Below are 21,875 nucleotides of genomic sequence, written 5' to 3'. Positions count from 1 at the left end.
CTTGTCGTAGCCTTTTCTTTGTCGTATGTTAATTGGTCTTCTCAATTAAACGCATGCCAATGTGAAGCTTCATGCTTGATCAACTATCGGTGAGCTGAAACTGCAAAGTCGGTGTCGCCTTCCTGTCTTGTCTGTGAGTTTTAGTGACCGATTAAGTAAGTAAGAAGTCATGGGTCTCATTCCTTATATCTTGCTTGTTGCCATTAGCACAACCAGGTTTTAACCAGGTTTTAAGTAAATCAAACTAAATGCAAATTCGTCACAGTTTACATGGTGAACAAAGGTAGGAAGCTGCTGGGAAATCGTCAGATCGGATCCAAGATTTATCCGCCTGTCTTTGTGCCTCTCACAAAGCAACCAGCCTGGCAGGATCGGATCACGTCTGAGTGCACTTTCACACAGTCGATTCGGAATCCCGCATTCAGATAATTCGAATACATCAGTGCCATGTCTGGTGCGATGGATAAAATGGTTGTCGGACTGCTAATTGCTTTCAGCACAGCAGACGTGAGTGCCAGGCGTTAAAATCTTCTGCTGCTCCCTTCGACACAGTGATCATCCCACCTCTAATCGGCTGCGAAACAAACTATGCAAAAGTGTGTGGGATGCGAGGGGCCGTACTATAATGTTTTGTACTTGAGGACAAGGCGTCAAGGCATCAAGGGGATAACGAAAACAGCGGGAAAAGTGCTGATGTTGAAACACACCCGCAAGGGTGTGATGCTCCTGCCTCTGATACCACGGCAACCTCCAGCTTGTGGGGAAAGCCCACGGTCCCCAGTCTCTGGACTTCCTCCGCTTCTATAGCAGCCTAACTGTGAGAAATGGTCCTTTCAGCATGTCCTAGACCTTGACAATTATTTTACCTCACCAAGGGGATACTACAGATTGATAGTCGTCCTTCCGCCGTGTGCACCGCCCTCAAGATGTCTTGTCCGTGGTACACGGGTCACGCTTTTATTCAGATCCCGGTCGCATTTTTCTATGGTTTTAAGGGTGCTGCAGATGTCATGGGCCTCGAATGGTATGTCTTTGATTCTGTCTGTCCTTTCGGCGGGTGGCTTCCCTTGACCATGTGTTTCTTGCCTTGGCGTGAGCGTGCATCCGTTTGTAGACCGGCAGCACTTGCATATGGGATGTTTTTCTCGTTTTTTGCGCTGCTGAGCTTTTTGTTTCTTGGCTCTCTTTATTGTTGTTGATGAGGATGATGATGAGGCTGCTTTAAAATCCAGCAGCTGTCAGACCAGCGGAGCCGGATGGCCTTTTTTCCGACCACTTTTGTGCTTGAAGAAAAGAACAAGCCGGGAAATTTGCCGACATCAAGAGCCTCCTTTAAACGAGGAAGGCGTGTTATATAACGCCGTGACTGGAGGGAGCGGCAAAGTAGAGCGCAGGGGTAGATTAAAAAAAAAAAAAAAAAAAAAAAGTTCCTGCATTAAGAGAGAGGGGTAGGAAGGGTGGTGTGAAGGTGGGGCCAGGCTGCATGGCAGCTTCAACCTCTCAAGGCTTCCCTCCTTTCATTTCCATAATGGAGCACCGCCTTAATTGGCCGAATGCGGGCTTTTTTTTTCCAACTGCCTTTTGTTTGCCGACATGTCTGCGTGAAATTATTTCCACTACATTTACAGCGCAGCGTTCCTCCGCGCGCTCATTAAAACTAACGCACCTTCCCCGACTGGCCGGGCTGCAGCGAGGAATAAAACAGGTTTATCTCCCGCCTCGCCGTCCCCACTCGCCTTGTAAAGCAGGCCAACTTCTCCCGTTATTGTTTCCCTGCCGTCATAAAGCTGCTCGCCTGCCTTTTTCGCGCTTAGCCCAAAGAGTTACGTCCGGCGCGCCTTTCTTTAAATTGCGTCTGCTTGTTATTGGAATCCACCGTTATTGTTCCACCTTCGCACAGTTGGAAGTCCGCTTCGGCAGCTCGTTAGCACACGCGCTAACGGCAACGACGGCACGCCCGCTAACAGTTAAGCGGCACGCGAGTGCATTAGCGGCGCGGCTCATCATGGCGTTGCACCAGGGAGCCGGGCCGCATGTTTGTAGATGATGTTCGTCTGGAGTCTGCTTGTTTGTCGGCTCTTAAAGCGCACTTGCAAAACTCGACCTCAGTCCATCTGCTGCGATCGGCGGCGTCCGCGCTAGACTACTAGCGACTTTAACAACTCCAAGATGCCTCCCGATTCGAGGCGAAGCCCTCCCAAAATACACTCCCTTTCCCCAGCACTGCTGAGTGTCGACGTGTTAGCATCGGGAACATCATGCATTTGAACTGGAATGAGGTTTCTCAGGGTGGAGGACTCCATTCAACACAGTTGTGAAGCAGAAGTCGGCAACAGTGCTTTTACAACTAAATATTAGTTCAGTGATTCACAGGAGAGTATTTTTCATTTCATGAGCGCGGTTTCTGAGAGCTGCTTCACATCGAAACCAAGTAATCAGAGGAATACTGGAATTGCAGTTCACTGGCGGTGCACTCCACGCAAAACAAATTGGAAGCAGTTGTCGGACAGTAAAATGTACAAGAAGAAATTGTTCAAATGCAAAAGCAAAAATGCTAATGCAAAAGTGCCGTGACATTCTTGTCGTTGCATTCATCTATTACGAATTTCTGTTGTCAAATGAATGACCAATTGAAAATAATTCGGATGTTCTTGAAACTCATTTCCTCAATTTATGAGGACTGTTTCTGACAAATACTTCACATTTGTGTTGCGTGAAGTCAATGACAACTATCAGAGGAATGTAGGACAGTCATGCAGTCCAGCGGGAGAACTCGTAGCCGCTTTCGTACTGGCCATCATTTGACCAACTCACTGTCATGTTTATGGTACCAAGGAGGACAGGGAGAGAGATCATTTATCTGAATGCGGGAAGCCGCAACAACTGTTCGAATCAGCTCTTTGGGAATCGGCAACATCCTGATTTGTTGATTCCACCATTACACCTATGATGAGCTCAAATATACGATCAAAGATACTTTAGATTCCTGTTGCTGACCCTTACTGCACCATACAATTATAAACAAAGTCTGTGATTGGTTTGTCGACATTCAGTCAGTGAGTGACATATTCCAGGTAGTAAAGTGCCATCGGGAGACGAATCAGCTGTGGCACCGAGGTCAAAGTTTGTAATTATCAGAAGAGGACGATCAATGAATTGATCGTCCTCTCCTTCTTCCGGTGCTTTGTAATGATCGCCGTGGACTCGGAAGGCGGGGGGGGGGGGGGGTTGTGGTCCTTTGGGGACTGTGTGATCTACAACATCCTCCGTGTTCATTAGCGCTGATCAAGGCGCTCGCTAACGGCAGGCCTGATGCGCCGTGACGGCTGCTGTTGCGTCGGTGCGCGGGGCGCCGCCCCCGTGATGCCCTGCGGTCGCGTTGGCACGTCTCTAATGGCAGCCACTTTGATCTCTTCTAACTCAGTGATTCCCAACCGCCGCAGGGAATGATCCAATTCCATTTAATTGGTCAGAAAATTATTATTTATTTACGACAAATAATGTGTCTTTGTTCAGAGCAAGATTGGAGGGCTTTACATCTGACTTGCTGAACCCATGGTATGACTTGACTTGAAATTTAGTGGAGACCTCGCTCGGGCGGGGCAATTATGCAGAATGATCGCGATTAGTGATCGCGATAAATTACAGGCTGCTTATGGTAGAAAGTCGTAGTAGGAAGTGAACAACGAAAGCCGAGAGCAGCGAAAAATGTGCCAAATGGCCAGCGCTTCCTGTTTTCCTTGTTAACTGCAGACTTTCAGCTTCAATTTGAGGGGCTTTACATCCAAATCAGGTCAACAGTGTAGGAATGACAGCAGGTTCCCCCCAACTTTTTAAGGGACCAAAAATCATGAGATAAGTCTGGAATGTCTCACCATCACCAGATGCTGGATTTGATTAGGACTGGATTGCACACCATTCCGCGACTTTGCCTTCAATAACTCTATGGTTGCTTCCACAGTATGCTTGAGGGTCATTGCGGCCCAATGTGTTTTGATGCTGAATATGAGCTGATATCAGATTGCTTGAGTCCAACCTGCTAATTTGCCAGCAATAACATCATCGATAAAGAACAAGGGAACCAGGTCCACTGGCAGCTACACATGCCCACCTGGCCACGCTTCACTGATGGGGTGGTAGAGTACAAGTAAACTGAGATACGAGATTGGTATTAAACTTGCGGCTCAAATGTGTGTCGCTTGAGTCAAAGGTTGGGAAACACTGCTCTAACTCGATTTTGTTTGTTTTTCTGTATCTGTCTACCAGGGTAACCAAGAGGCCGCCAACCCCCCGGACGCCATGACCCAGCCCTACACCGCGGCCCAGTACCCCCCGCCCCCACAGAACGGCATCCCCGCCGAGTTTGCCGCGCCGCACCCGCTCCCCACGCCCGACTACAGCGGGCAGAGCCGCGTGGCCGAGCACGCCATGACGCTGTACACGCCCACGCCCACGCACAGCGAGCCGGCGCCGGGCGCCGACAGCAGCACGCCCAGCATCGCCGCCCCCGCGTCCGCACCGGTCAGTGTCGCTCAGCACCTGCAAACACTCTTCTCCGCGGGCCGCCAGCAAGTAAACACCTTTCACTCTTCTTTCTCAACCGTTAACCGCGTCATTCTTCACACTTGCTTTTTCCTTCCAGTTGACATTTGACCTGCGTCGGGGCGTTAATGTGGTACGAGGAACGTACTAAGAAACTGAAGTGGTCGCATGACCCGTTGATTTTGCTTTGTGCTGCGAGCTCACATTTGAATTCTGAACTAGCTCCAGATCAGTTTGACTGACGTAAAACATAAATGAAGACCTACACTCACTGATTCACTGCAGCGGTTTTTTGGGGACGGGACAAAAAAGTCAATCACACAAAATAAAAGCGCTGTTAGCATTATGAATTGTCACGTATGATAAGGTCCTCCGTAGAGACAGTTGCGTTCCAAACAATAGCAGCGAGTGCACTGAATGTAGTACAATGGTCTTGGACTTGAACAGCATTTCATAGTGTGTACGGTACCGATGTAGGATGTCACATATTGTCTGAATGCGGGAAGCCACAGCAGCTGCAAACGCTGCATTTTCTGGTTTCCAAGCACTATCTGAGAACCGCTTCAAAAATCCGGTCCACGGAGCAGAAGCCAAGTGTTCCTGGGCTAGAACAGCAGTCCACAGGTGACTCGACGCAACACAGATGTAAAGCAATTGCCAGAAAGAGTGCTAAATGTGGGCTCAGTCATTAACAGGAAATCAAAATTGTCAATCACGTTTGGGTTTGTAAGCTCAGAAAAATACGCAACGAAATATTTGTTCAGTGATTGATTATTGAAAAGGGTGTGGTTAATACAGCCATTTCAACATTGTTATCATCACTCTGCAATTCCAAGGCCTCTTTTTAATTTATTTATTTTCAACCCTAAGACACTTTGATATAGCTGTCTTATGGAATATACACATTATAAGCTCGGGCCCATTAAAATTTAAACCGAAAACAGTCATAAATAAAGTAAAGATTTATAAATATATATCATTGCATTGGATCTGAACCCTCATAGTGCTGAATTTATGCAACACAAACACACTTTTATGCATTCATACTTGAGTACTTGCAGCGGTCACATGACTCCAAGTGTGTAATTTTCTGCTTATTTTTGCATGAGAAGCAGAAATGTGCATTAATGCCAGCTACGGCAGAGAGCCGAGTGCCGTTATCGGGGGTGTTGCAGTCCACATGAATGATTTAGGGGCATCCTGATCTCTGTAGTCGTGGGGGCGTTGGGATGCGTGTGGGGGAGCATACAAGGAGGAGGGTGGGGTCTCCTTCCTGCGAGTGGGGGCAAACATTCATCAAACATCCAGAGAACTGATGTTAGCAGAATCGATGATTTGTTAGTGGCGCAAAATCTACATTTAAAATTGTTTATGCGAAATATGTCAAATAACTTGCTGTGAATGGGAAATGAATAACTTCTAAACATATCAGTGGCATCGGGTGGAATCCTCGTACCTCATCGTAAATCGTCGCTTTTCAGCACACCTCAAAAACGGCATGTTTGTTCAACCGTTAACCTATTGATGCCTGAAGCGCCCGGCGAAACATTTCTCTAAAACCTAAGGGCAACTTTAGAGTTTTCCCGGAAATTCAATCGTCTGCGTTTGCCATTTCTGCTCGAAAAAATTCTGGGACATCCTTCGAGGGCTCACGACATCGTCACATGTATATTCTGATGCCTTTTTTTGGCTAAGAGACCGAGAATTGGTTTAAAGAAAAAAAAAAAACTGACTTATCCACTTTCCTGGCTGTAAAGGTAGAAATACGCAATAGTAGTGGTAGTAACGCGATAATGCACGCCTGGCCTGAATGGGTTTAACAGTGTCATCAAATAGAGTAAGATGTTTTCAACATTTAAGATTGGTCAATTATTTGTAAAATTATCACCCACGCGTGTACATTGACCAATAGTAGAACATTTTGGCAGAATCTGAAATTGACCAAATTGTGACATAGGAGGTTTTGGCCCGATGTCGATGATTTGTACATTTTTATATACAGTATCTTCCAAATGTGTGTGTATATGAAGTGTGTAATATAATAGCCAAGTACTAAAATACATGAAAATATTTGAATGTGTAAAAATGTGTTGCTTTTTTAAAAATTACATAATTATGTAAAATAGCCAATTTAATGAGATCCCTGGGGCGGGGCCTGCTAAATGCAACAAATACAGTTGTCAAAAATCAAGGCGCTCATATCTCAAATCACCGTTGCCCATTGAAATAAATGGAAATACCATCAATCCGTACCAGCCTCCCCAATAAAATAATTTTCTTTTTAAAGAAGGAAAATAGTACTTGATGATAGTGCATTTCATCAAGTAAATGTAAATTAGTTTTGGCGTCATGATCAATTCAATTTGTCTCCTTCTGGTGCGAACGACTTTGACACCGGGAGCAGCAGAATACAGTCATGCAGACAAATGAAGAATTACGCGACTACAATAAGAGATTCAGTAAGCTGTTGTAATATGAATCTTTTTCTGGGGGGGCGGGCGAAGCCCGTGCTTTCCACAAAGCAGTCCTCCTCCGTGGGTTGGCAAATTATTTTCAATTCCGCATTTGCATTCCCACTCCTTGAAATACTTTTGACCCGCGGCTCACCCCCGGCGGCGGGAGGATAGAGATAAAAGCCGAGATGTTTCGCGCCGCTAAAGCTCAGCAACGTTTCCGCAAAGACGAGTAACGCTGATGGAGATGAGAACCTTAAGACCTCCGGGCCACTCTCATCTCTCTCGCGGTGGGAAAACACCTGCCGGGAGAGGTCAACGCTCGGCTGCCGCCTTATCTGGGTCAGGCGCACGCTCGCAGGCTACAAACTGTTAGCTATTAGCTGCCCTCTTTCAGGATCGCAATTACCATGAGATGTGTGGTGCGCTAAAGAGGATTCTATGCTTTTACATTCATACTCGCGCTGTATGGCTGACTTAATGCCACAGAAATACAAAGCTACTACTATATAGTGAACTCGCGGTTATTGCGATGGATTCATTTCAGTGCCGCTTGCAAATCTGCATAAAAATGTGTTTAAATAGTCACTAGTGTACTTTAAACGAATTGAAATATGCTTAAACATTTTAAGACTCTTTTTAAAGTATTCCTTAGCCCTTGTCAATAAATGGGAGGCTATCGTAACATCACTTTGAGGAAATGAAAAGACAGGAATAAGCATCAAGCTGTTTATTTGATACCCCCACTTGATTTTTACTGTAAAAAGAATTCAAAGTTGTGTATATTAACACTCTTCAACCAAACTATGTAATTTCATAGAAGTGTTCACTAGCTTAATGCTAAGATAAAATGCAAAATATCATAAACGGGCTAAAGGAAATTAGCATGGGTGCATTGAAAATCAAAATAAACATGTACCGCTACATTCCTACCAAAATGGCAAATTAAATAACAGCTTAAATATTTTCTTTTTAGGAAACGTTTTTTTAGGAAATTAAGGATGCACTTCCCATACTGAAAAATCAGAATATAAACACATTACCAATACCAACAAAACATTTTCAAATCTATTCTTTATTGTGAAATGTGTATTCTGTACTGGAAACTCAGAATATAAATTCATGTCGCCTATTCTAACATAACATTTTCAGGAAGATTATGCAGCAAAAAGTTGGTCCTCTTTTTATGGAAAAAAAAAGACTCATGTTTTTAAGTGAAAAATCTGAATATGAATACATGTACCGTGACACCTGTCCTGACGCAGCAGCTGGATTGGGTTTTTTTTTTGGGGGGGGGGGAGTTGCAACGCACAAAGGTTTGCCGTCTGAATGCGATCACTTACTGTCACCAATGCTACTGAAAAACTGAAAACAAAACCGGCAACAACAAATCCCTTAACTATGCTCGTTGTACGCCTTTATGGCTAACGATGCAGTTTAACACGAAGAGCCACGGCGCGTTGTCGGCCCCATTTGATTCGCAGTGCTCCGTTACACCGGCCAGTTGAAAGCGGACAGAAACCGACCCCCCACCCCCCCCCTTTGCCTCTTCCCCCTTCATCTTCATCTTCTCCCCCTTCCGGACGCCTCTCCCATCCCTGACCGTCCGTCTCTTCTCTCGCCTTGGCCATCTCGCTGCGTTTCATGCGCGCCCCTGCTAGCAAAAGAGCCTCGAGGTGGCGGCCTTCCTCCTCCTCCTCCTCTTCCATCGACACATCCGCCCACATGAGTGGCGGGGGGTGGATTATCGGGGTGTAAACAGAGAGTCTAATCCTCGGGGCCTGGTGGCGCGGCGGCGCCCACCGCTGAGTTGCGACAGCTTTAATGGCACGAGCAGCCCGCTTGCTTCGGGTGCCGACGCCGCACGGGCCCGAGTGCCTTTTGATTTCCTCAGCGCAGATTGAAGGAGCAGATTCTCACCGGAGACCCCCCGTCCCTCCTTCCCCCGCTACCACCTCACCACCCCTCTTCGCTGCTCCCTTGACGCCACTTTACTCTGCTCTTCAACTGAAAGACTTAAAAAGAAGCGAGAAGGCTCTGTGACGTTTGTTTTAATGAGTCCCCCCCCTCTTTCCCTCCCTGGCCGGCTCGCCATCCATCAGCGTATCCTCGTCTGCCCTCCGGAGCCGGACCTCGAGGGCAGTCATCCGCAAAGATTCTGCGAAGGAAAATATTACACTAGCTTCTATCCATGCCAGTATGCTGTTTACGCAGTATATATGTGTACAGGTTAATGTATGAATGGCAACGGGTAGATACACATCTTATTTGTACCTTCTGCCACTTAGTGGAAGAGCATTTAATTGTTCTGTCCGTCACTATATGTTGCTGGCATAAAGAGATGAACAAAATATACAGTGGTGCCCGACTTGGGAGTTTTTTGAGATACACGCTGTCATTGGTCAGATTGTTGGCTTGGACGTGCGGGCAAAAATTTGAGATGCGAAAACCATTTGGCAGCTCAACTCACTTCTCAACAAGCAGCAATTTGGCTGATGCCACAGGAAAGGCCTTTTAGCTTAATGCTAACAAACAACGCCAAATGCCTTAGAGGGGAACTAATTGCACTAGTGTAGCTTTGTTACAACCTTTTTAAGAAATGAATGCTACGCAAACGGTGGAGCAACATGTGTAGACAGGCAATATAACAATACTCACAGGCGTGTTGTGAAAAAAAATGAAGCAATTAGGGTACTGCAATGTGAGCAAGGAGAGCCACAGCCAACGTCGAGTGAACTGGACAAAACGCAAAATAGAAAATGAGGACACTCGCAAAGAGCTGCTGTAGGCCACAACTCACGACCCGGACGCTCACACACAGAATAACTGGCCAACTGGATTCCAGCTTTTCATCTCACTCACTGGGCCGCAAAAAAAGACACACATCCAATACACGATTATGATCGTACGTACTGTAATTAAGCCTTTCTTACGTTGTTACGGAATACATTGCTATTTTTCCTTTCTTTATAGGAAAAATATGCAATGGGTTCATGGCCCTTTTCGACTCATTTCAAAGTTGAAAATTGATTTGATGTACGAGTAAATTTACATAGGACCTTGATCACGGTGAAAATGAAACTTGCAAGTCAAAGCAGCCCTGACCGTATATACTTTTGTGACCCTTTTGTTTGCTAGAGTGCCGTGTGATTTTTCAAACATTAAATATGTGCCTTGGCTCGATAAAGGTCGGGAAGCTCAGGGAGGGTTGGGGGGATGGAGGGGGGGGGGGGGCAACTTGTGCGACAATCCCGGGAGATGTCGCAGAGGGAGGGGGGGCTCTCGGCCGAGCGGCGGCCGGCTCATTATCTGTCCGGCTTCAAATAGTCCGAGGTCGGCGTGAATTTCATGAGTAATCACTCTACGTTCAGATAACAAATTAAGGCGGCCGGCATGAGGGCAGCACTCAATTCCACATTTTTCCACGGCGAGAAGATTCTCTAAAGGGGATTCTGGGTGACTGCGATAACACGAAAAAAAAAAGAAGAGGGGGGGGGGGGGGGAGAAAGCCGCGACGCCCGAGCCGACGCGCTCCCTCGCCTCTTTGTTTGTGTCGTCCTCCGTTTTCCGTCGCTGACGCTTCGCTCTCGTGTCGCACAAAGTCAATCTCGCCGTCTGCGCCGCCAAGGACGCGCCATGTGGACATTTGTAAAGAACGCGCTGATAGTTCATCGATTCTAATTTCTTTATGAAACGGATGGCGAGATCCTTGAAAGTCTGAAGAAGAGCGACTGAAAAGGACCATTTAGCCTCTGATCTGACCTTCTTGTTGTGACGTGACGGAACAACGGGCCCGCGCTGCTTCAAAGAGAACGGCCCGGCGTGAGTCATTGGACTACAAAAATAATGAGCAAATGATACGGGGGACGTGGAGGAGGAGATGGATGCTGGGCTAAAAAGGAAAGATAGAGTGTAAACTTTTGAAATCCAGAGAGGAGTTATTTTCAAGGAGACATTGGGGGGGAAAAAAAAAAAAAAAAAAAAAAAATTCTTACTTTCTTACTCTCTTCCGTCAAAAAGGACAAAGAAGGACAGAACACTTGTCAAACTTGACATGAAATCACTCCGTTTTGGGGAGGCGGTTCTGTCTCAAGTGCACAAGAACAATACGTGCACCAAATCAGGAATAAAATACTTTTTCAAATAAACTGTGTTTTTTTTTCGAGCACAAAAGCACTTTTTTTTTTTTTTTTTACAATATAAGGTGTAATATTATACAAATGGAATATTTTTCAAATTCCTTCATTCAAGTTTGACGTTAACATCATCATACTGTGACAAAACATCTGATGATGGTGTCGGATTTTAATCTGGTAAAGACCTTCTGTCGAAAAATGTGACATCATTCCCTTGAAGAAAATATATTTATCTTGACATGTCCTTTCTCCTTATTTTCCATTTAGTGATATGTTTGGTAGTTACGCATTAGTATTACATTATATGAGGTCCTTGGAAAACACTTTCCCCTGCAAGGCTTTCTTTTCCATTTCCATGACGACCAGCGAGGGTGTTGCGACAAAGCGAGGTCCCAGTCAATGTTGTCAACTGTATTTAGCTTTGTGTCCGTTGCGTTCCGATGTGCCGTGCAACTATTTTTTCCTGTAAATCCAATCGAATCGAGATGTCGCACTGAAAAATTCAAAAAGGCTTGCTCGCAGACATACAGACAGCACTTACAGTGAAAAGCCACTTTTACATATCATGCTCCTTTAAATACCTAGAAGCAGGAAATATGTTGCGTCCAATCAGGTGGCAACGGGTAGCCATTAGCGGTCTCGCCCTGTAGTCGAGCTTCGAGCGCACGTTAGCAACCAGTTCCGTGTTGCAGTTGACGCTGACACCCTCCCCCTGGAGATTCCGTACGACTTCCTCAGAAAGAGCAAACAAACAAGCAAAGTGGCGGTGAGCTACAAAGAATAAATTAAAGCTCCCTCTCTGCGCCGGCACGCTTTAATCAGATGTAATCTACTGTACCTGCCTGGCTGCGTTCCAATCAGATAGTTTCAATTATGCTCTTGTAACGCCACTCCGCGCCGAGTAGCCAAAAGTGCTGAGGCCGGCACTTTGCAGGCGATTTGCAAATAACAGCGGAGGGAGTCTTTTGAGAGACGCGGCGGAACAGGAAGCCAGCGAGCGCCGGAGATGACAGCTCGCGTTGGCACGGACGCCGCGTTCCGCATCCCGCCGCCTCCTCCCTCTTCCTCCTCCTACCGCTTCCCTCTGACAGCTGCTGTCGGGACAGCAAAGTGGCGCTGATGGTGGCCTCCCGTGGCGGAGCCGCGCGGGTCATTAGTTTCCTGTGCCACAACCGCATTCCTCAAGCAGGATGCCAGAGAGGCGGGCAGGTAGGCAGTCAGTCAGCAAAGGCGGGGACGTGGATGGCTAAGCGTGAAGGGAGGTAAGACGGGCAGGGCGGCGAAGTCGGGGAGGTGCTGTAAGCAAGCGAACAGGTAGGCGGGCAGGTGGACGTCCGGTCAACGGGTGGGCGAGTGCGCAGGATGATGACCAAAAGGGCAAGGAAGTCAGGGAGGTAGGAAATCAGGAAGGCCATCTGGTAGGGAGGCAGGCTGATCAACGTCCATTTTATGAGTAAGCCTGGGAGGATAGCGAGCAAACGGCTAAGGAAGTCAGGGGAGCGGGCAGGTCAGGAGGTTGGAACCGCTCGTGGATTGATCGCCGCTTGCGGCCTAACACAGAAGATGGCAACCCGTGAGAAGTCCGGCAGGTAGGAAATCCGGATGGCAAACTGGTAGAGATGCGGGCCGATCCAGATCCAGTCAACTGGCAGGGAAGCTGGCGACCCAGCTGAAGTCAGGGAGGTAAGCAACCAAGAAGGCACATGCCAAGGTAGGCAGTCCAATGGGCAGCAGAGGATGGTGAGCAAAACGGGAGGGAAGTCAGGGAAGTAGGTCGGGTAAGCGGGGCAATGGCCATGTCAAAAGGCCTGGATGGGAAGGCAAGTCGGTAGGCAGGCAGGCGGGCTTGGAGGTCTCCAGGCAGGCAGGCAGGAAGGATGGCAACCAGGTAAGGGGTGGACGGGAAGGCGGGTGAGTCGGGAAGCAGACCATCAAGCAGGGAGCTCGGCAAAATGGGAGGTCCAAGATGGTGGAAGGATTGGCAACCGGGTAGATTGCTCGGCAGGGAAGTCAATTCGTAAGGGAGCAGCCAACCAGGATGCTGGGGACCGACGTGAAAACGTTGTCGTCCTCCAAACGCGGCCGTCGTTCTCGCCGCGTCCTCGTCACCGGCGATCTGCCAGACAAGCGGCGGCGGCGGATCCCGGAAGGTCCGTCTGGATGTTTGCAAACGCGGTGCCTCGGCGTGATCAAACAGTGGCGCCGGAACGCCGTTCCCGCGGCGGTCCGCAAAAGGTCGACGGTGTCTGGTGTGAGCGATGAAGCAGATTGACCTGCAGCGTGGCGGTGTTAGGGGAAGGGGGGGTTGGGGGTAGCGCCCTCCGGGTCCTCACCACCCACCGACATCTGTCTGCAATGTGTCACCCGCGAGCCCAACACGGCCACTCAGGCTATTAACCTCCACGCCAGAGTTGAGACCCCCACCGGCCCATTCTCTCGCACACAAATCCACTCTGGAGCCTCCGGCGTCTTTTGTTCAGCGCACTTGTGCTTGCCTGGTGGGGGGGGGGGGGGGTGGCGTCGGGGGGGGGGCTTGTCCTACCTGGTAGTGAGGGGGTGACAGAGTGGGACCTTGAATCAAACCGCTGTCAATGTTCACAATGGATGTCGGCGACGACTCGAAATGGGCCATAAACGGCAAATAAATGACAGCCATCGGCGCGGAGATTGTGATTATGATAATGAGAATAATAAAGGAGATGATCATCACCATCGGCGTGATAACGATGATACCGCTATGATGAATTTGATTGAATACATCGCTAAGCGCATTTGTGCCATGCTCGGAAATGGATGACGGAGAGGCCACAGCGTGTCACTTCCCATTTCACAGGAGGATCCCCCACTAGGCTTTGCACTTTGCCTTCAGCGTTTGCCTCTTAGAGCTAGCTCCTCAAGATTGCTTCCTGATTAGCACTCCTAGTTGAGCGGTTCTGAAACTTTTTTGCTACGGAAATGTTTCTATGGGCCCGCTCATAATCCTAACGCCAATTAAACTACAACTCGTAGGTTTCCTGTTTTGGGAGAAACTATAATGTTGTACTGTAATATTTTGTGCTTCAATTTATTTTGAAGATTGAAATCCTTATTTTTTTTACAAATGAATCCTAAATCGGAGTAAGTTGCTTGGTTTATTTTGAACTTCAATTCTGTATTGCAGAGTGACCGTAATGCCTTTTGTCAGAAATGAATAAAATGTCTTTAAAATAATCCGTCAGTGGTTTCATAGAAATGTTTGAAAGGTACTAGTGTTATCGGTTCCTCGGTATCGGTGAGTACTCAAGAGTCGAGTTCTGGTACCATTATCGGCCTGCGGGGCATCGAACAAAAGTTGTACATTTTCAAAGAACAAATTTTGTCGGGCTAAAATGTTGTAACCCTACGAGGATAAAGTTGTATTTTTTCCAAATAGTTCAGCAAGTGAAAAAGTCACATTTTAATAACTTCAAAACTCCAACTCTATTCATGTGATATTACACATTTTATTCTTGGACTACATACCCCCAAAAAATATGGTTTACAGTTTTGCCCTGAAAATCTGTCAGTAGTTGATGTTTCCCAAAGAGGTTTATATTTGCCTGTAGACGCCAGAAGATGATGGCAAAGCACTCCTTTTGTCTAAATTAAGATGCTCAACTCACTTCACCATAGTTCCCTGTTGCCAAGATGCAAGATGTCCTGAAAAGGAATTTTCTTAGCATGGGCTGTGTTGGTGCTTCCACATCAGTATCGGGACTTGTTGTCTCTCTGGGAGCAGCTGGTGCTCGAGCGGCCATCTTAAGGTTGCCAGTTTGCCGCCCCCCCACAAGAAGACACCTCCGGAGAACAAACAAGCGAGCCAGGATGTTCTTTGTGTACCGATGTGCGAGTGTGAAAAAGTGAGTCAGTGCTGGCGGCCTCGTTTAGTCACCTAAATGCTATAATTGCAAAGGCTCTGCTAATTAGCAGCCTGTGTTGTTTTTGTTTTGTTTTTTTCCAAGGGGAAGCTTTCACAAGCTCATTAGGTGCGCACCTTTGCACTTTTAACACCACCCACCACAGAGGAAGAGCTAAATGCAAAAGGAGTCATGTGAGCTAATGTATTTATGGAAAGGCTACAACAGGATTTTTTTTTTTTTTTAAACTATAAAGTCACCACCCAGTTTGACACTCTGGAACTTTACTATGCAAAGCTGAAAAGAGGAAGTGGGAAGGACATCGAGAGGAAGTCCAGCTAAGTTGTCGACGGGGGCAAGTGACTCTCTTTCAAGGCTCATAGAATATTGTGTTTTAGGTCAAAACAACAACAATAAAAATGTGTTGATATTTACAAATATCACCAATTTTGTCGCGATCCAGTTGTTTGGCCAACTTCTTGACCGCGCTTGGGGTGCATTCGGTCGTTCCGCAAACATGACAGGGTGGAACCGGGAAAACTCTCAAGCCGGGCGGGGCACTTGGAAGTCAGGGTGCTGGTGCAGATTTGCAAATACCGAAAGATTTGCCCGGCGAGTTTCTTCCAAGAAAAAGCCAAGCGTAAAAATCCAGCGAAAGCACGTCCACCTGAACGCCGGCCGACATCCATCAACGGTGTCACGCCGGCGAACGAGCGGGATTTGTCAGCCGCGGCCGACACCTCGTTTATATCGAAATGTCAGAATGGCATTCGCATAATGATGGAAACAACAACGCTTCGGGGCTCGGGGTCCCCCCCGCGTGCCGACAACGGCGCTAATGTCTGCGGTCTCGCCGTGGGATCTACTGTATATCCGCGGCTTTTTGTCAGCGCCTTCAATCTTCCGCCTAGCTCAAGAGCTAAGTGCGAGAGATTAATACGCGGATTTGTGACGTGCAAGCTCCACGTTGACATTATAACTCATCGGCTGTTTATCGCCTCGGCTTTCTCGTTGGATTGAGAAATGACTAACGCGGGGGAAGCAGCGCTTGTCAAACTGGGGGCTGCAATCCCAGGGGGTCTGCCAGCTGGATTTGGGGGGGGGTTGCACAAAATAATTTGGAAGAAGTGACTGTCATAGAAGTGCATGTCGACATCTGTGGAGCAATAAAACAAACCCGACTAACTGATCACCGTTGTCCGGTATTTTGTGAGAAGACATCTGCTCCATAACATTTTTTTTTTTAAATTCAATATCTGACTTTCTTTCCTTGCTTAACTTTGACTTTGTCTTGGAAAAGTCAAATTCTTTTTTTCTCGAAAAAAACCAACAACATTTGATTCTTATAACATTAAAAGATTGGTTCTATAAAAATATTCATTTGTCATCGTAATATTATTATTTTGCTTTTTTCATGACTGATGACAAAAACATCTTATCTTGAGTTTTAAAGTTTGAATTCTTTGTCTTGGAAAAAATGTGACTTTGCTCCCACAACATAATGACTTTTTTCTCAAATAAAATGTCTTAATCCTTTTTTTTTCTTAAAAAAATGACTTGATGAAATAACTATTTTCTAAAAAACCCCAAAACAGATTTTGTTACTTTAACAATTGATACTTCTTTTTCTCAAAAAGATGTTTTTATTGTTTTTGTAAAGATTCCAACTTAACTATATGGTTATTCTCATAATCTTATTGGATATCCTTTAAAAAAAATAAAAAATTTAGAAAGACATATTGGAGCAAAACATTCCGACTTTTTTCAGTAAAATAGATTATTAGCATTACATTTATGAAGTTAGGTGTCCATAAATCCCAAAAGTTTGATAACCTGTGGGCAGTAAAGTGTAGCACGGTGTCTAATGAGCGTCTTGTCCTGTTTTTGTTGACCCAGCAGACGGACGACGTGACGCAAACGGACGCCTCGCAGCACTCGGACTCGTCGGAGAAGCAGCAGCCCAAACGGTTACACGTGTCCAACATTCCCTTCCGCTTCCGGGACCCCGACCTGAGGCAAATGTTTGGGGTAAGTACCCGGACCTCGCGACACCGCACTGAACCAGAGCACGCTGACACCTGCGCCCACCGTGACACCACAAATTCAAGTCTATTAGCGCCCGTGCTCATTACAATAAGTAAAAAAAATGCCAGAGTAGTGACGCGAATGAAGCGAGTAAAACTTGATCATGAGAGAAACCTTGAAAAAGAAAAAAAAAAAAAAAGAGGAAGCGTTCACCTGTCTGCTGATGCAGGTTTTCTTTCACATCCGAGCAGCTCGGCGTCCGTCTGTCCGGCCGCTAATGAGGCAAAGCGTCTCACGCCTGGATAAACGCCGCCATAAGAATAGAACGCCAACATCTGATGGCTTCAAATGGAGCCAAAAATGGACATTAAGTGCCCACAGCTAATTGGACTTTTAGCGGCCAGATGCACCGGCAGAGACGGCGGCGGGCCTGGGCCGAGGCCCCGTCTGCGGGGTTACCCCGTAAATGCTCGACAACCTGGCCGCTCTCTCGCCTCTTTATTGGTTCCTCAATTGAAATGGCGAAGGAAAAATTGATCGCTTCCCATCTCCAAATACTCATTATTTGCTCCCAAAAATTCACGTGGAAAAATAAGTGTGGAAATGCTCATTTTTTTTCCACTAACTAAATTGTGGCTTTATGTTAGTACCAGAATTGTTTGTGATTGGCACCAAAATGGTCATTTTCCAATTTAAATACCTAAAATACCTGTGGGTTTTTTTTGTTTGTTTTTTTTATGTCAACAAAAGTGCTACAAATGTCTTTGGCAAAAAATAAAATCTCAAAAGCTCTATTTGAAAGGATGCAAGGGCCGTTAGGACATTTTTTGGCTTTGATTTATCAAACACACTGAAATTAACCGCGCAAGCAATTTCATATCGTTTATGTTTCCTAGTTATTTGGGGAAAACTGTTACAAAACAGCTTTCTGTTAAAGGTGTTCAGACGCCACTGTTTTTGTGTTTTTGCTTAGCATTTTGTTTTCAAGGAGGAGGCGGGGTGGAACTTGTAATGTTGAAGAGTTCAAAAGATTTTCTATTGTAAAAACGTTAAAGCGACATGATCCGAACATCCGAACATGATCCGACTGCCACTGACCTCATAGCAGCCTTGAATATGTCACGGCGGGAGGTAAGGCGCGAAGGAGGTAAGGTATTAAGTGGCTCAGCTCGTTAGCCGACTTGGACGTGAAGTGGTGTCGCTCTGCGAGACCACCGATTAAGGCCCTCCTAACGAGGCCCTCCTTCAACGCCTCGTTAAAGAGTCGGTAACCTGCCGGCGGGTGGGGGCGAGTATCTCGGACCCAAAGCCTGCTCTCGCTTGCCTTTCAAATCTTCCCGAACACAACGCATCAAGTCATTTCCATGAAAATTCCCATTTTTTTACCCAGCATTTCAGGAAGACTCAACAGCGCGCATCCTTAAACTTCCAGAAAACGTACAGAAGCATGCTTGAAATGGAGCATCGAGTACGCGAATATATCATCCGGCGTCAATGATGCAAATTTGGGGATGGCCATCATTTGATGTGCGTCATGACTTTGGAAAAAGCAACTGGAGACAGCAATTAAAAGTCCGCTCATTCCAGCAAGTCTCACTTTGCTTTCATTTGGCTCCTCTTGAAGCACGGGAGGCCCGAGCCAGATGCCTGGGGGGGGGGGGGGGGGCTGCCCTAAGTCCTGTTGACTGTGCGAGCGCCCAAACAAAGAGGATGAAGACGGGTGGTTGGGGAGCTGGAGGTGGGGGGGGGGGGTGCTACATGATAGCGAAGGAAAGGTAGCGGCCGCTTCACAAGTCCGAGGTCCGCCGCAGGCTCGGGAGAATAAAAAGAACACTTGCATCCTCCAGTCAACAAGCAGAAATGCTGCAGTGCAGCCAAACGCTCACAACTCGCCACACATACACGCGTGGACTCGATTCAGGTGGAAAGAGGACCTTTTGCAGTGTTAAAACCATTCTGAAAGGACATAGATGTGACAAATAGTTTGAGAGAAAGCTGTCCAGCTTCAATAAAATAGCAGGGCTATTAATAATAGGCTAGCGTTAGCGGTGTCAAAAAAGCCAACGTGAGTTAGCCACTGCTGCTGCGTTGCTAGCATGACTTATTCGAATGAAACTCCAATTAAACATACCTGTAGTGTGGAAAATGTTGCTCATTGCGACCGTCGCTTCCGAATCCTCTCAGCTGTTTGCTCGTCTTGCGGCCAGTTGTTGGCAAGCCACTTTTTCATTTTCCCCAAGCGGATATTCCGACATAGGCTCAGCAAAGCTCCTGAAAGGATGATGATTTTTTGTTTTTTTTTACTATCAACTTATGTACTACTGTCAAGTCTTTCTGGCAGTTTTAACAAATGGAACAAAAGGTTTGTAATTGCAAACTCCCCCCTTTTAAGTCGCCGGTTTTAGAAGTTGGAACTCGCTTGGGGAAAAACTTGTGAGACTTGACTTGGACTCGGTTCCGTGACATCTGACTCGCTTAGACTTGAGTACTAGGTGACAAGACGTGTAGAATGTGTAACTCAGTCTTTATTCCAATGCGTGACTGACAAGTCGAGAAAGTGATATTCAACAAAGTATAAGAATAAAAGGCTAATAAAAGTAAACGTGCTAATGACGAGTAGGGAGATTAGCAATCGACAAAATAGAAACATGCTAAACAAGAAGCAGAGCGAGGAGGAATAGCCAGAAAACGCCAGAAGCCACAGAGGAAAACAAAGAGACATCTAGTGTCTTCCTGGTGTGCCTACGCGGGTGTGGACTGGGAGTTACAAAAAATAAATACTAAAAATCAAGTTCAGCTCTTCTAGTCGGCTTTTTTCTAACCTTTTTTTGTTGTTTCTTTCTAGCAAAAGCCTTTTTTTGGGGGGGGGGGGCCCAGCACTGACTGCCATTTGAAAGTGTTCATAATTCCCTCCACATTTTAACACCTCTCCTCTTTTCTCTTCCGCAGCAATTTGGAAAGATCTTAGACGTGGAGATTATCTTTAACGAGCGAGGATCCAAGGTGAGTCGGCCGCAACGCCAGCTGCTTCATGGCCTCGTTATGCGCTCGTGTGTTGTTTCTCTTCCCGGGCTCCCAACTCGCTCGCTCACTCAATGACTTCAGTATGGAGGGGGGGGGGGAAAGCAAGAGCTGACCATAAAAGTTGCCTTTTGGCCCCCAAAATACAACACATTGTCACCAAAATTTCCCTTGTTTCCCTTGGAAATGTAATTTTGACCAAATCCCACGCCACTGTAATTCTTTGCCACGCCACAAAAGTGCAATTTTAGTGCAGGGATATGCAAATTGTAAAAAGTCCTATTTGAACACAGAAATTGTGCAACCCCAGAGAACTGCAATATTCTGCTATTAAAACCTTACATTTGTCCCCAAAAAGGCCATTAGAAAAGTTGCCCAAAAACTACAGTGCCCACAAAAAATATATACATTGTGACAAAAATTCTACTTTACTATGGAAATCCCCAAAATGTAACACCAGTCAAATCAGATCACCAATTTTTTTTTTTTTTTGTTATGTTTTGCCTCAAAAAGGCACGATTTGTTTGCCATTTAATTGTGTTAAATTGTGATGACGGCGCATCGCGGACGTAACCTCGTCCCGAGTACCAACGTCGACCTGCCATCACGTTTTTTTTTTTTTGTTTTGTTTTTTTTTGCCCTACGAAGCGCATTACCCAGCATGCCTCGCTCACCTCCATAATGAAGCTAGTGGGGACGTGAATAAACAATCTATTTCCTATGAAGCCATTTGCATTAAATATGTTTGTCCGCTTTGAAAAATGGACGCTCGGCTCGGGCCTGTTGTAAGTTAATTATTCCTTCCTGTGCGTGCGTGCGGGTGCGTGAGGCGGGGAGAAAGTGGAAAATAAGATGGAGGGGATAACGGCAGTCGGGTGGATGTCCAAAGGATTAATTCTGCCCTCAATTCCCTTTTTTGAATGTATTTCTTTATCTCCCCTGAGGACAGGCCGGCGTGATTTATGCTCGATGGTGCCGATGGCCGATCGGTCCAACCGGTAGCCCATCACGCCATCCGCAGTTTCGCACCCGTATTACCTCCTCCACAAATGATCGCACAGCATCAGTGAGATTGTACAGGGCAGCATATGCTCAGCGAGGCAAAAGTGTAGGTACTCTTTACATGGGGGAAAAAAAAAAGGTACAAGTGGCACAAATATTGGAAAACCATTCGGGGGGGGGGGGAGTGGATTCTCAAGCAGACAGGAATAAAAGTCGTTTGCATCAAAGGAAGGATGTTTAATAAAAAATTGGGTATGAAGGAAGGAAGGGGGTTACGAAACAAAAGACATCAGGTAAAAAGTAAAAAATGAAACGGGAAGGAAGGAAGACAGTAGCAACTTTTAATGAAGGATGAACGATTGTAAGGATGCATGAATTAAAAAAAAAAAGTGGGTCAAAGGGAAGAGAGGTGGGAAGGAAATACAGAAGGAAAGAAGTTAGGAAGGGAACAAAGGAAGGATGGAGATCAGGAAAGAAGTTGGTTCGAGAGAAAGGGAGGCTCAGAAGGACGGCAGATAAGCAGGTTGGAAGGAAGGAAGGATGGGAAGGGAAAGTTGCCTTCCGCCTGCGCAAGTGGAAATGCAAAAATGCATTTTTTTTTTTCATCCAAACGCTGACGACATTGTTGGACTCGTGAATGAACTTGAGGCCAAGGCCTGCACAATCCAAATTGTTTTGTCCCTTTTAGCGTTAGCATGTAGCATTAGCAGACATTTCAACAATTACAGTGAAACTGCAGACGTGGTCCAAGAATGAATTTTTATTTCATTTTTTAAATTTTCATTTTGACAACATCATATTTGGTTGTCATGTCCAACATG

The 21,875-nt window shown here is 46.3% G+C and overlaps 1 protein-coding gene and 1 long non-coding RNA gene across 8 annotated transcripts in view; one reads left to right on the top strand and one right to left on the bottom strand.

Moving 5' to 3' along the window:
• Window positions 1–21,875, top strand: part of LOC147134099 (RNA binding protein fox-1 homolog 3-like) — a 246,791-nt gene that overhangs the window by 203,813 nt on the left and 21,103 nt on the right. For 5 of the 6 annotated variants that reach the window (XM_086054989.1, XM_086054991.1, XM_086054990.1 and 2 more), the window contains 3 exons: window positions 4,267–4,572; window positions 16,903–17,034; window positions 19,981–20,034. In XM_086054989.1, the coding sequence (XP_085911115.1) occupies window positions 4,267–4,572; window positions 16,903–17,034; window positions 19,981–20,034 (492 nt within the window). The remainder of the gene's footprint in view (window positions 1–4,266; window positions 4,573–16,902; window positions 17,035–19,980; window positions 20,035–21,875) is intronic. The other variant, XM_086054994.1, reaches the window with a different exon arrangement.
• On the bottom strand, window positions 8,972–19,884 carry LOC147134100 (uncharacterized). Of its 2 annotated transcripts, XR_015090052.1 has the most exons (5): window positions 19,854–19,884; window positions 19,163–19,302; window positions 11,713–11,860; window positions 9,654–9,731; window positions 8,972–9,153 (listed from the first exon to the last, which is right to left on the bottom strand). It is a non-coding gene; the product is annotated as an uncharacterized LOC147134100 (long non-coding RNA). The 2 variants fall into 2 exon arrangements; XR_015090053.1 differs by lacking the exons at window positions 19,163–19,302; window positions 19,854–19,884 and adding an exon at window positions 11,970–12,163.

Source organism: Filicampus tigris, chromosome 16 (genome assembly GCF_054856515.1).
Source record: "Filicampus tigris isolate MCC_2025a chromosome 16, RoL_Ftig_1.0, whole genome shotgun sequence".
Lineage (NCBI taxonomy): Eukaryota > Metazoa > Chordata > Actinopteri > Syngnathiformes > Syngnathidae > Filicampus > Filicampus tigris.
The sequence above is the reverse complement of the archived record's forward strand: the minus strand, read 5'-3'. Positions and strand labels throughout refer to the sequence as shown.